The sequence below is a fragment of the Dermacentor silvarum genome, chromosome 1, assembly GCF_013339745.2.
Source record: "Dermacentor silvarum isolate Dsil-2018 chromosome 1, BIME_Dsil_1.4, whole genome shotgun sequence".
Taxonomy (NCBI): Eukaryota; Metazoa; Arthropoda; class Arachnida; order Ixodida; family Ixodidae; genus Dermacentor; species Dermacentor silvarum.
Genome location: NC_051154.1, coordinates 40,011,888 through 40,026,537, shown reverse-complemented (window position 1 = coordinate 40,026,537; position 14,650 = coordinate 40,011,888). Strand labels below are relative to the sequence as shown.

The 14,650-nt window shown below is 45.2% G+C and overlaps 1 protein-coding gene across 2 annotated transcripts in view; it reads left to right on the top strand.

The window, feature by feature from the left end:
- Positions 1 to 14,650, top strand: part of LOC119461115 (zinc transporter ZIP13-like) — a 50,965-nt gene that overhangs the window by 23,171 nt on the left and 13,144 nt on the right. For both annotated transcript variants that reach the window (XM_037722321.2, XM_037722312.2), the window contains exons 3-5: positions 1,234 to 1,427; positions 4,501 to 4,590; positions 5,618 to 5,801. In XM_037722321.2, coding sequence (XP_037578249.1) covers positions 1,234 to 1,427; positions 4,501 to 4,590; positions 5,618 to 5,801 — 468 coding nt within the window. The remainder of the gene's footprint in view (positions 1 to 1,233; positions 1,428 to 4,500; positions 4,591 to 5,617; positions 5,802 to 14,650) is intronic.

Sequence of the window (14,650 nt, the reverse complement as noted above, 5' to 3'; positions counted from 1 at the left end):
AATAAAAGTGGCCCAAGGATAAATCCTTGGGGGGCACCATGCCTTATGACTCTAATTTTGAATGAGATCCATTTAGTATGTGATTTAATTGTTTTCATTCTATTCCATCAGAAAGGAGATGGAATACTGGCATTCTTAATGCTATGCACAACTCTCCTATGATAATTGTAGTTGGGAGTGCAGAATGCAATTTGAATTTTCGCACCACTGGCCGTATAGCCAAGCATGTTTTTTTTAATGCTCATTGGTAACAATGCATGACCACATCAAAACACTTGGCTAGCATGCAGAAACTTGCTGCCATTAATACAGAAGCTGTGTTGCTTCGCGGCATCGTTCAATGCAAGAGGGGCTCAATGCAGTATACCCATAGAGAGCTAGTAAATTTATATAAGCAAGAATAGTCACATTCCATTAATTTCAGGTCTGCAGGACATGCAGAAGGACCAATTAAAGTATTGTAGGTATTAAAATTATTGTTAGTAAATAATAGGAAATTTTTATACAGTTGCGGGTAAGGATGAACAAGTGAGTGTGGAGAAAAGTGTGAATAACTTTAGTTTTATGCCAGCCATCATCACACATGCTCAAAAGAGATGTTCTTGATAGCCACACATTCGTTTATCACTATCAGCCCTTATATCCATGCGTTGGCGGTGACTCCTGGTCATGGTGTAAGATGTATATCTTACACCGTGCTCCAGGTGCATGCCTGTAGTGTCAGAAACAATGAGAGTAAACACTTGTACTTCTCATTCTATCCTTATGTTTTATTGCTCTCACTACATACCCTCATTTATTAATGTTAATAATTTCTTTAGTTGGGGCCACAAATATCATAGGATAGCATACCAATGTTTTCTTTTGAACCGTAAGGTTCTTTACAGCTAACTGCTGTTTATTTGTAGCTCCTAGAAGCAGACAGTTTGGTAGAATTTTAGAAGCCCTTCTGATGCTGTGGATAAAAAAGAGGCTGTGGAAATTTCACTGTATAGTATTGAAACAAGAGCGATGGTCTGTAGTGCACAATGAAGTATGTTTTATCTATAGTTTGCATACATGAAACTAAAATATTTAGTTGGCTGTTTTTATTATTATGCCTTGCTCCTTTTTCTGCAAGTTGCTGCACATTTAGGATAGGAAGGGGTCAGTGCCTTGTCATTGCAGTTTCAGTGTGACCAGAATTTAGCACACATAATGGCTCTCACTTTGTGCTCTGCATGCTTGCAACAGGTACTGAAAGCCCCGTACAAGCACACCTGACACTTGGCCTGTGGGTGCTACTAGGTGTGTTCACCTTCATCATACTTGAGCTGGTCTTCTCAGCCACAGGGCCTGAAGTGGAGCAAACTTTTCCTCACTCCGATGTCAACCAGAATGGTGTTGCCAAGCCGGTCTCACCACCACAGAACTTCAAAGCCATTCATGTGAGCACGCTATTAAACATCAAAACCATTGATCTGCAAATGTTGCCTGAGCCACTTTCCGCGTGTGTGCATGCAAAGAGTGAAGTGTTGGCCACACCCTTACTGTAGTCATGGTGTGATACCAAGGGGCCATGTACAGTACCCATGGAATGAAACGTGTAAATTTACCGCTAACTAATCCTCACACTTTCGTTTCCACCATCTGCAGTTTGTGTGACATTGGTGTAATTTTGGCTCGTACACTTAGATCAGAGTCCGCATAGCCTTTAGTGACTAGATTTGTAGCGACATGACATGGTACTCTCGAGTAATTGCACATATGGAGTGTTCTACTTATAGTTTCCCTGTCTCGTTTTATTCCGTGAACACTATATCTTGCATCAGAGCAGTGTTTTAACACATTTTTTGTAACACAGTAGTACGTTAAAGTGACAAGGCTGAGCAGAGGAAGAAAGGGAACCGAGGGGCCCAGTTTTCGTAAGTCTGCGAAAAAACAACTGGCTGCAGGTGAGATACAAGCCCATGCCTTCGCATTATGCGTGCAATGCTCTTAGTGATTGAGCTACTGCGGCGCCGTTTTTCCCGTACACTTTCTTGGGTACTTATGTATGTGTACAACAGTTAACCCTGGGAGTGCCAGCACCACCACTCATGGCATTGGCGGCGGATGTAGAACATCCATTCTGCCGCCAGGCAGTCACATAGTATGTAAACTTGGGAGAGGGAAACTGATCTCTCGTATGCTACCTGAAGGCATTTAAGCTGCCGGAGTTGAGACCCTCATTATGTAACGAACGATAGGAAAGGGACCAGGGGGTCTGGTTTTCGTAAGTCATAGCCACATAAAGCCAGCAGACAATGACAACAAGGAAAGCATAGGGGAAATTACTTGTTCATTTAAATGAAATGCAGAAATTATAAATAAATGACAATGAAAGTGCACGAGAAAACAACTGTTCGCAAGTGGGATACAAACCCATTACTTCGCATTACGTGTGTGATGCTCTTATCAATTGACTCCCAGGTTTAACTCTTGTACACATATATAAATATCCAAGCAAGTAAATGGAAAAACAGCACATTGCATGCATAATGCGAAGATGTGGGTTTGTATCCCACTTGTGGCTAGTTGTTTTTTTCGTCCATTTTCATTTATTTATAATTTCTACATTTCAATGAAATAAACAAGTAATTTTCCCTATGCTTTCTTTGTTGTCACTACCTGTTGGCTTTATAAGGTTGAGAAGTGGATCATTTAGGCGTCGGTACTTATAGCAAAGGTATCGAGTAGCATCAGTCTAGTGCACGGTCACATGCTCTGCCCATCACTTTGGAGCAACCTGCTTAGTGTACAAAATTTCTATTCCTTTTGGAAAGAGGCTTGCAATTAGCAGTAATGTTGTCAGAACATTGGGAATATGTGTACACCATTCAGGGCCATATGTTCCAGCACTAAAATGTGTTGGCATGGGGCCACTGCCCTGCTTCTGCCTTATTGCTGCCCTTTTCCTGTGTTTATTAGTCAAAATAGGTGCCTAAGAGGTGCTTATGTTCATGTTCACTTTAATATAGTCCACATGCAAAGGTGGCAACAGTGGCAGTTTGGTGGTAATAGTATACTGAAGATTCTACTAGAGTTTGGTGATGATTATGGCACTAATGGGAGCCACAGTAGCATGTTCTTTTGATTGTTGCATTTGCAGGTTTTGCTTTCAGCAGTAAATTAGGTGTTTTGGACAAGAGTACAGTTTTTAAGGTGTGCGGACTACATTTTATTGGGGCTGTGTGGTGTTCATAATTAGTATGTCAAAAGCAGGTGTGAAAAATGTGAGATTCTGTAGTGAGAGCTCCTTTCTTGTCGTGGATCTTGCCTGCTGTGCTTTTGCAAACAATGTCATGTGTTCGTAGATGCAAGCTTTACCAGATTTTGCACTGACTCGCAGATTCAGAGGGATTCATCTCTGTGTCACATTACTAGAGTCGGTTATGTTATTAAACTTGGTTATTAAATGTATAGAAGCACAGCATAACCACATAGCATACGTCCCTTGCTGGTACGGCTGAAACTGGTTAGTAGGGGCTAGATTGAAGCAAAGTTGCCCGGGCTTCTTTGCTATATGCGGGAGGCACACACCAAATCTTAATGTCAAAGCCCTGCAACTTTTCGTCATTGCATCCATGGGAAATTAGACTCGACTGCTTGTAACTTGAACGGAGAGAAAGGAGGTGTAAAAGTACATTGCATGGTTAGTGATTCGAACAGCAAAAGCAGCAATAACACTTGAAAACAGTATAGTTTTGTGAAAACATTTCACTGAACTGTGTGCACCAGATATATGTAATTAGATGCAATTTAGTTTTGTGTAAGGCAAGGCAAAGTTGAAATTGTATTTTATTTTTTTTTAAACCTAATGTGGTTACAACCGTTATTGGTTTTAACAATATCCTATTGGCATTTAAAGATTGTTGCAAGTGGGTTTTACTTTATTGGTTTTGTGAGCAAAGGGTTTTGCCCATTGTGCATTAACCTTACGATATGCATTTTCTTTTTGTGAATGTATATGTATGCCATGTATATAACTGCTAATTTACTTCATACATGATGGCTACTTTTCATAGCAGTTTTATATGCAACACAGAAGTGTGCTGTATTGCTGCATTGTGCTGCACTGAAATAAATGGATTATTCTGCAAGGCAAGTCTATCTATTTGTGTACGTAAATTAAATAATTTCTCAGTAAGCATACTGCATAAGACAAATTTGGATGGAGATGTGTAAACGTAAGCACTTTTAATTCATGCACTTTCTCAGCTGTATTTGTATGTGCTATCACCACAAAATTTTATGGACCATGCTACCGCAATAACACGTACATGCATGCACACATGCTCTCAAGCAGGATTTCTTTGCAAGAAATGCTACATGGTAGAATTTCAGCCTGCACACTAAAGTGACAAGCAAAATTTCTCTTTTGCTGCTGATAGTAAATTATACACTTCACTTAAGTACATATAACTCGATCATTATCATTATAGTGCACTTACTGTTGGCTTTCTGCTTTTCTACCTGCAGGTCACTGGTTACCTAAATCTGATGGCAAATGGCATTGATAACTTCACCCACGGCTTGGCCGTGGCTGCTAGTTTCCTTGTTGGCATTAAGGTAGGTCATATACATCAATCAACATCACGGTGTAGTCACTTAAGATAGGCTGGGCATGTCCACAGATTACATTTTTAATTGTGATGAAAGAAAAATCTAGGGATGCTAGAATAGTAAAAATCTCTGAGTCAAATTGAATAAAAATTGAATGCTGAATATCTTCCTGCTTCTAAAGTGCATAGACATTTAGGAAAAAACAACAACATTTATTTCCTTTGATACATTAAAGCTATTTGCAAGCCTGTTCAATTTGGAGCTTGTAAGAAGTGAAAAGTGAAGTGAGAGTTCAACACAGTTGCTGGTTGTCTTACAATGGCTACCTGGAGCGGCCAGAGGGCAATATGCGTGGATAGTTTTACCATGTTCGGCAGGCTCCAGTAATCATGGTAACCCTATATATTCAGTTAGCCGTAATCAAAAAAAAAAAAAAAAGAAATCACATTTACAATACAAAATTGAACACTTCTATTTGCAACAAAAATGTTCGATTTGTATGTGTTCGAATTTTATAATATTTGCACAGCCTCCAGCAAAAATAAATTAATTAAAAAAGAAACAACATTTGGGAACATGAATCTAAATGTAGTTTTCCTGAAGTAATCTTTGTCCTTATAAAACGACTGAGTGCATGCTGCCACCAACTGCTGCATTTTGGAGATGATGTAATATTTAAAAGGTTTAGAGTATCCAAGCCCAGTATTTTTTTCAGAATACAGTCAGTGAAGGAGAAAATGTAATAGGCTTGCCATCATTGTTCTTTATGACATTAGTTCTGAATGCAAAGTTCACAACATGGCGCACTTAGCTCATTTTCATTAGTTTACACATTGATTTCACAGTACAGTATAGCATGGTGACATTGAAGCCTGCCAACACCAATTTTTATACTTGTGACAACTTTGTTCATCATTTCACTTAGACATAAAGTGGTAACTGGAGGAACATTAAAAACATGTAACATGTAATAAACATGTAATAAAGTAATGGACAACTTACCTAATTTATGAATCCCTCTTTGTTCTTCCAGATGGGAATGGTGACTACATTAGCTATTCTTATACATGAAATTCCCCACGAAGTGGGTGACTTTGCCATACTCCTAAAATCGGGCTTCAACCGCTGGGATGCTGCCAAAGCCCAAGTTCTCACAGCAGCTGTAGGAGTGGCTGGTGCAGTGACTGCTTTGTCTGCTGACTCTCTTGAAGACATGGGTGAGCACTCCTTTGTCTGTTTTGTGCACATTTCACATTTTCCATGTCATGTTCTCAACTGAAGTATGGAAGAGATGCAAAATGCCTTTGGTACTTATTTATTACCTTCATAAACTACCTTGGCTGCAGGAGAAAAATTACCTTGAAGTGGCCAGAACTCTGCATTTAAAGGAGTAGTAACAAATTTTGGTCTTTTTAAGATATGGTCTTTTCAAGTATGATGCCTCCATTCAAGAGCGCAATAGATAATTACATCTTGCTTCAATGCAACAAATTCACAATGTGCCCCAAGCACATTGTGACTTTTGGGTTGAAGCAGGGCTCTTTGTCACATCATGGAAGTAGGAACTGGTGGTCACATGGCATCACAAACAATTGATGCACAGGTCACTCAGCTAAGTGCAGTGGTTGCAGGCCAAACCGTGATCACGTTGGCAAAAGCTGAGCATATTAGAAACTTGATGGGGGAGAAAAAGCGAGAGGGCATGCTTTATGCCCCGAGGGAAGCAACAGCAGAGAACCAGGCTTATCTTGTGTCAACTGCGGAGAAACATATAGTGAAAGAGGAAAGAATGGCTGATGCGGAACAGTTAAGCAAGGTCCTTCTTGCTTCTCTGCATGACGCCTTGAAGATATCACCTAGACGATACGCACTGCAGCAGTGGGTAAGAACTTCAGATTTATTGCGTCTTCTCACATGGTCATCTCCTTTCGATCTCTAATTGTTGTCTCTCCCTTGTACAATGAGTGGGCACTCCATAGTGCCCTCTTCACAACAAAGGCACTCGTGTCTTCACCAATATCATCGCTGCCAAGTCTCAAGCTCAAACCTCATTTGTTTGCGCTGCTTCTGTCCACCATTACTTCCTCCCCTCTTGAGCTGGCTCGTGGCTTCAGCTTGGGTGAGGGTAGTTTGCCCCACCTCCCGACATGGCAGCAAAAAATAGTGCCCAGCTATTGTGTTGCCCCTCCAAGCACATCGTAACTCTGGCACAGCAGGCACATAAAGTCTCATTTTAGATCTAGCACTGTGCCCTGTTGCTTCCCCCCATGAACAGATCCAGCTCTGCATGGCACACTGACAATTCCAAATCATCGGTAACAAAGCCCTTCTGCACACCAAAATCACGGATGCAGTGCTTAGCATGGCTTTCTTCTTCCCTGGTCAGCATACTCCAGGTCTCCTTTGTCTCCTCAAAGAATAGGTAGTGCACGTCGCGACGACAGGTCACGTGTGTATCCTTAGACAGGCCACATTGGCCTCTCTTTTCATTGAGCTTAGCACCTTCCCTCCAGCTTTGATACAACACTTCTGGTAATGCATTACATCAGAACAACAGGCTCAATATGTTGGCGCGACGGGTTTACTGTGGCTTCTCTTCACATTGTCATCTCCTCTCTATCTTTAGCAGCGTCTCCTATCATCCCATCCTTGTCCAATGAGTGAGTATCCGCTCTCCAAAACAAAGGCACTTATGTCTTCACAAGCGAAATTGCTGCAAAGTCTCGAGCTTGAACCTCGTTCTTTCGTGTTGCTTCTGTTCGCATACACTCTCTCCCCTCTTGAGCCGGCCCATGGCTTCAGCTTGGGTGAAGGAGGTTTGTAACACGGCAGCTCCAGATTGTCGATGACAAAGCCTTTCCGCATGCCGAGTTCATGGAAGCAGCGCTTAACATGGCTTTCTTATTCCCTGGTCGACACGCTCCAGGGCCTCTTGCCTCCTCGAAGAATAGTTAGTGCACATGGCAATGACAGGCCACATGTATCCAATGGCAGGTCACGTGGCCGTTTGTTTTTGTTGAGTTTATCAGATGTGCGTCCCACTCTTAAGGGTGTGGCCTCAGACCACTGCACCAGACCGGCTTATGTGTGCATCAGCAGTTTGTGATACTATGTGATCACCACCTCTGATTTCCTTGACATAACGAGCTGGATTGTTTCTCAACCTTTAAGCCACACTGCACTCATCATGGATGTTAAGCTGGTTGTATTAGAATATGATATAATTACTCTACTGTGTGACAGAGAAATTGAGGATGAATACCATGATTATGGAGTTACATAATAAAGCAATAAAAGTGATAAAATTCTTGTACCAAATTACTTTAACACAGGAGGTAAAGGTAGTGTAAGATTAATGATTCTTTTTTTTTTTTAATAGATGTGCTTCGCATATGGCTGAGCTGTTTTCACCAACAACCCAAGTACCCCACAATATATTAGTAAATAAGGGAATTATGGATTTGAGTTTCAAATGTCAGGGACAAGTTGCATGAAGCAGGCTATCTACACTATGGTTATGTCTGGCTTTTCTAATTGTATAAAAAAATACTGAAGGACGTAGTAGAGTGAAAGGCACACAGTGATAGTTAAATGAATGATACAAACCCAAGCCCAGGAGCGTACTTTTATCAAAACTCTTGCGTTTGTGGGCTTATGCAGGAAAAGGGGTCAGACGATACTGAAACATGGTTTATTCCATGTTGCAGCAACCTAGCTGCTAAAAAGCAACATAATGATAGAAGGTTACAGGAAAAAATGTTCGCACTGGCATTGCAGCAGGTGCTTACAAACACATACAGTGAGTGAGAGTGGTGGGCGATATCGGCCGCATGACAGAGAAGCATACGTGGTGTTATCATGAGTACACGTGTACAGATATGCCACATCCTCTCGCGCTTATTTGTAAACACACATGCATAGAAATAAAGTCCAGCAGTGTAGAAATTTGGGCTTCTTGGTGAGCATTTTGCAATATGCATAGAAAAAACCAATACAGTGGAACCTCGTTGATATGATCTTCATGGGAACTGGAAAATAAACCGTATCATCCGAAAATCGTATCATCCAACATATTATCCAACCAAATCGTATTATAGGGAAAAGAAAAAAAAACAACCTAGTATCCTGAAAAACGTATTATACAGAATCGTATCAACGAGGTTCCACTGTATGCATAGAAAAACACAAGTTTATGGAGCATTATGGTCAGGTGGGCAATGCTGTCTCTGGGGATAGCAATGACTTTTAGCAGTGTTTGAACTGTCGACACATTCTTGAGGAATTATTGCACTGCTTTTATCTGCGGTTCTAGAATCAGTCACTGGCACATGCATCGCTGATCCTTGTTGGTTGTTAACGAACGGTAGGTCAATTACCATGGTGTCATTATTGTCTTCTATGCGAATGTGATTCCCTTGATGCACCCACCAAAAAACACTAACTGGGGTCACCCCATCTTAAACAGTATAACACTGGTCCTGTGCAGGCACTGAGCCACTTTCTCTCGGTTGCATACACGAGCAGTATCACCTACACTAAACACGTTGTCATAACATGGCTGACAGCTTGCTTGGTGAAACTGGCTCTGTGACAACCAGAGCTTATAGGCCTAAAGTGGGATGTTTTCAGTCGGTGTACCCCAATTTGGATTACCTTACCTGATGATGGCAGCTGCTTTGCATTGCTTTGGCAGGAAAGCCAAGAATGCCTTAGAGGCAAACGTCTCAAAGAGAAATTATTTAGCTAAGCTCTGCCTCCTTGAAAATGATTACAGTGAAATCGCAATAATTAGAATAATTCAAATTGACATGATAATTCGAACTGCTCTGTTGGTCCTGGCAAAGTCCTATGTACTTGAATAGAGAAAAACTCCTACGAATTTGAATTCTGAAAACTGTGCAACGATTAATTTGAACGAAATTTCTCACTCCCACGGACCACTTTTTCAGACAAACCCAAGCCAAAGGCGTAGGTCCGATGCGTCGCTAACTACCATAATGTCACGTGTCGTAAAAATAACAATGAAAGACGTGCGCGAAGCTGGGACTGAACCGGAGCAAGCAGAGTGGCGCGCACCCTCCTTTTCCATTCGGCTTAAAAGGAGTAGGAAGGAGCCCCTAGTGCATGCTTGATAATGTTATTAGCGCGCAATTGATAACGTTACCGCATGCTCACCAAGGCGTTTCAAGCGCTTGACACTAATGCAAGTCCAAGACCCTATACTAAAAGGCATCCACTCCAGGGGTGCTATTCTGGACATATACAAATTCTATAATGATGGCATTTTAAGCCAATCAGAGAGGCTGGAGCAGCCCTCTGGGCCAATCGGAGCTGACGAAATGAGATGGTGAATTCAACAATATGGCGGAATTTGTCAATGCCCAGAAGAGCACCCTGGGTAACTTGTGAACGCAAACAGATTGCGGCACCCTCAGCTTGGGTGTCCCCATTCTAAATCTTTCTATTATACTTGTTTACGTAAGACAGCTCATGTACTGAAACATATTGGTGCTTGGTTTAATGTAGCTGTCCTATTCTCAGCTAAAACAACCTGGAAAACATTTACTCCCAAACTCATCTCACTTCTGACAAACAGAAAGGTGCTTGTCGTAGGTATTTGTAACACTGGTTACTTGGTTCTTTTTTTCATGTGGTAAGGTTTATGTGGGCCAGTCGGGCCATTGTATTGTAATGAAGAAGAGTGACCTGTGCCTCAGCAGCATCGCCACCGGCATGAGCTCATGGTTGCTGTCCTTGGCCGAACGCTTGTGACTGCTACCCGTTCGCCTGCATCCGTTGCTATTAAACCTCTTAGCAAGTGGTGGAGGTGCTGGGTTTCGACCACCCTGGAACTGCGGAGTCGCACTCTACCCCCCATCATGCCCGAGGACGCAAGCGGCACTCCTCCAACCCCTCCACCGGCGCTGCCCACCCTGGTTTGTGCCGGCGCCTTGCATCTGCGAGATCCCCCTATCTTCTCCGGCACAGATGAAAAAGACGTTGAAGATTGGATCTCCTCATACGAGCGAGTGAGTGCCAATAACCATTGGGACGATGCTACCAAGTTGAGAACCGTAGCATTCTATCTCTCGGACGTTGCGAAACTATGGTTTCTCAACCATGAAGGCGACCTCACTACGTGGTTGGTCTTCAAGACCATGTTTACCCAAGTTTTCGGTCGGCCAGCAGTACAAAAGCTCCGTGCAGAACACCGTTTGCGCACACGATCCCAAGAGAGCGGAGAGAATTTCACGAGCTACATTGAGGACATTCTTGACCTTTGCAAACGGGTGAACGCGTCGATGTCGGAGGAGGAGAAGATCAAACATATAATGAAGGGTATTGAGGACGACGCATTCCAAATGTTATTATCGAAGAGTCCTCGCACTGTCGTTGAAGTGATCGAATTGTGTCAGAGTTACGACGAGTTGCGCAGGCAACGGCTTCACACCAGACGTCCCCCTGCGCCCGCCGACTCTGTGTCCAGCCTTGGTGTCAGCGACGACCATGCTGCCCTGTTTCTGAAGATTCAGGAATTCGTTCGCGCAGAGGTTGCTCGCCAGCTATCTTTGATGTCTTGCGTCCCGGAACCACCACCCGCTTTGGCACCTACGATCCGCGACTTCATCCAGGAGCAAGTTTCGCAAGCCATTCCTCCAGCACGTGATCCGACGCCAGTCAATGCACCTCTCACGTACGCAGAAGCAGTTGCCCGACCTCGCCCACAAACGCTCTCGCCGCCCGCTATGCATCGACTACTGACCTTTTCGCCGCATCCTATGCCGTTACCAGATCGACAGCATTTTCCGACTTCTCAGCCACAAGTCGGAGCTTACCCCCAACAATGGCGCACCTTCGATGACCGTCCAATATGTTTTGCTTGTGGTGGTGCTGGTCATGTGGCGCGCCATTGCCGTCGTCGCATGCTTCCTTTCCCGAACATCTGGCGAGCTCCACCGTTCCCCGCTCAATTTTCATCGTCGCCTTCCAGCCTTCCTACCTCTTCATTTTGTCCTGATCGCTCACCCGCGCCTACCCGCCGCTCACCATCTCCACGTCGTCGCTCGCTTTCTCCGATGCGTCGCCGTGCCGGACCCACCGAGCAGGAAAACTGAAGGCCGCAGTTCCCGAGGCACGAACTGCGTCTACGTCGAAATGCTCAAGTCCTCATCCCTCTCCAGCCAACGTAATTGAAGTGTATGTCGAAGGAGTCGCCGTCCTGGCACTTGTCGATACAGGAGCCGCAGTATCTGTAATTTCCGCCAAACTCTGTCGCATACTAAAAAAAGTTCTGACGCCTTTATCCGACCTCTTCCTTCGAACCGCAACCGCTGAAAACATTACGCCTCTCGCTGCATGTACTGCTTGAGTCTTCATTCAAGGAGTTCTGTATACCGTCGAATTCGTCGTCCTGCCCTCGTGTTCCCATGACATTATATTAGGCTGGGACTTCCTTGCAAATAATAACGCCATTATTGACTGTTGCCACGCCGAACTTGAACTTTCTGCGCTTCACGATTTTGAGACAATCGACGACCACCCTTCTAGTGATAAACTTTTTGTGTCCGAAGACAATGCCGTTCCTCCGTGCTCTTCCCTGCTTGTCCCTGTGTTGTGCGCCGCTATTTCTGAGGGCACTGTTCTCTTTACGCCCTCTAAAGTGTTCCTTCGCCGCAAATGCTCTCCGCTGCCCTTTGCTCTCCTTACTCTTCGCAGTGGCGCCACGAAGATGCTCGTCGACAATCCCACGGCGTGCCCTTTACCTTTATTTCATGGCGAATGCCTAGGCCTTGTTCAGCCGGTCGACACCTTTTGCATCTTTGACGCTCCTGCGGCTTCTACTCCTACAGACCTTAGCGCACTTTCTTGTGACCCTGCGGTTGATCTGTCCCTGCGCGACGCTTTCAACCGCTCCATCGACGATGAAACGTCATCTTCACAAAGAAGCCAGCTGCTCGCTCTGCTTCAGAAGTTCCGCGCCTCTTTTGACAGCCCTGCTTCCGGTTTGGGTCGCACATCAACCGTTTTTCACCAGATAGATACCGGCAGTCATGCACCTCTACGGCAACGCCCTTATCGGGTATCCGCCTCGGAGCGCCGTGTAATTGATGACCAGGTTGATGACATGCTCAAGCGCGGGGTTGTACAGCCTTCAAACAGTCCCTGGGCGTCACCGGTCGTTCTTGTTAAGAAAAAGGATGGCTCTATTCGGTTCTGCGTCGACTACCGACGCCTGAACAAGATAACGCGCAAGGACGTTTACCCGTTACCGCGCATCGACGACGCCCTCGACTGTTTGCAGGGAGCGGAGTTCTTTTCTTCGCTGGATTTACGTTCCGGATACTGGCAAGTCCCTATGGCACCATCTGATCAGCATAAAACAGCATTTGTGACGCCTGACGGATTATATGAATTTACCGTGATGCCTTTCGGCCTCTGTAACGCTCCAGCCACTTTTGAGAGGATGATGGACAATATTTTGCGCGGCCTCAAATGGAACACATGTCTCTGCTACCTGGACGACGTCGTTGTCTTTTCCGCTGATTTCCATGCACATCTCAGCCGTCTCGAGCACGTTCTGAAATGTCTCACTGACGCGGGACTTCAACTCAACTTAAAAAAATGTCGTTTTGGTGCCCGAAAGCTCCCCATTCTTGGCCATGTTGTCTCGCGAGACGGCATTCTTCCGGACCCAGCCAAGCTCCGCGCCGTCGCTGACTTTCCAAAACCGCAGAAGTTAAAGGAGCTTCGAAGTTTCGTTGGTTTATGCTCGTATTTCCGACGTTTCATTCGAAATTTCGCATCCATAATTGCACCCCTGACAGACCTTCTAAGCGGCAACAACGAACTTTCAGCTTGGTCGCCCGCCTGCGATGACGCCTTCACGAAATTACGCCGCCTGCTAACCTCGCCACCTATCCTCCGCCACTTCGACCCTGCCGCCCCCACCGAGGTCCACACCGATGCCAGCGGCGTAGGACTCGGTGCCGTACTCGCGCAACGGAAGGCGGGGTTCGATGAATATGTCGTCGCCTACGCGAGCCGAACTCTGACAAAAGCCGAGGCTAATTACTCGGTTACAGAGAAAGAGTGTTTAGCCATTATTTGGCCCTTGGGAAATTCCGCCCTTATTTGTATGGTCACACTTTCGACGTCATCACTGACCACCACGCCCTTTGTTGGCTATCCACCCTCAAGGACCCCTCTGGCCGACTTGCTCGCTGGGCCCTTAAGCTACAGGAGTACGACATCCGCGTTCTTTACCGTTCTGGCCGCAAACACACGGACGCTGACGCCCTTTCTCGCTCACCGGTCGCAGCTGACAACGCTTGCCTATCCGCCCTTGAGCCCGCATTTGCATCACATGCACTGCATAACATGCCGTCGGAGCAGCGCAAGGATCCCTGGATCAGTGCTCTCATCACCATCCTTTCTGATCCATCCACCTCTTCACCATCTCGCGCTCTTCGCCGCCAGGCTACCCACTTCTGCATTCGCGATGGCCTTCTTTATCGTCGTAATTACCTTTCTGACGGACGCAAGTGGCTTCTTGTGATACCCCGACATCTCCGTGACCTTATCTGCGCGCTTTCCACGCCGACCCACAGTTGCGCGCATGCGGCTCTCAGACTTATGCTCGACTACGCCTCGATTTATTGGTGCGGCATGTATAACTACGTGCGAAAGTTCGTTCGCTCCTGTACTCAGTGCCAACGCCGAAAATTACCTCCCGGAAAGTCTACCCGTCACAACCCCTTCCATGCCCTAGTCGTCCCTTTGAGTTGTTGGTATTGACATATACGGACCGCTACCATCCAACTCCAGCAGGGAACCGCTGGATTATTGTTGCCGTGGATCACTTGACCCGTTATGCTGAAACCGCCCGCTCTGCCGACTGCCACCGCCCGCGACGTTGAATCGTTCTGTTACACCATTTCGTTCTGCGCCACGGTGCCCCTCGCGAACTTCTGAGCGATAGAGGCCGAGCCTTTCTTGCCGATGCTTGAAGGCAATACTCGACGAATGCCGAATCATTACCGCACAAGGTACAGCGTACCATCAGCAA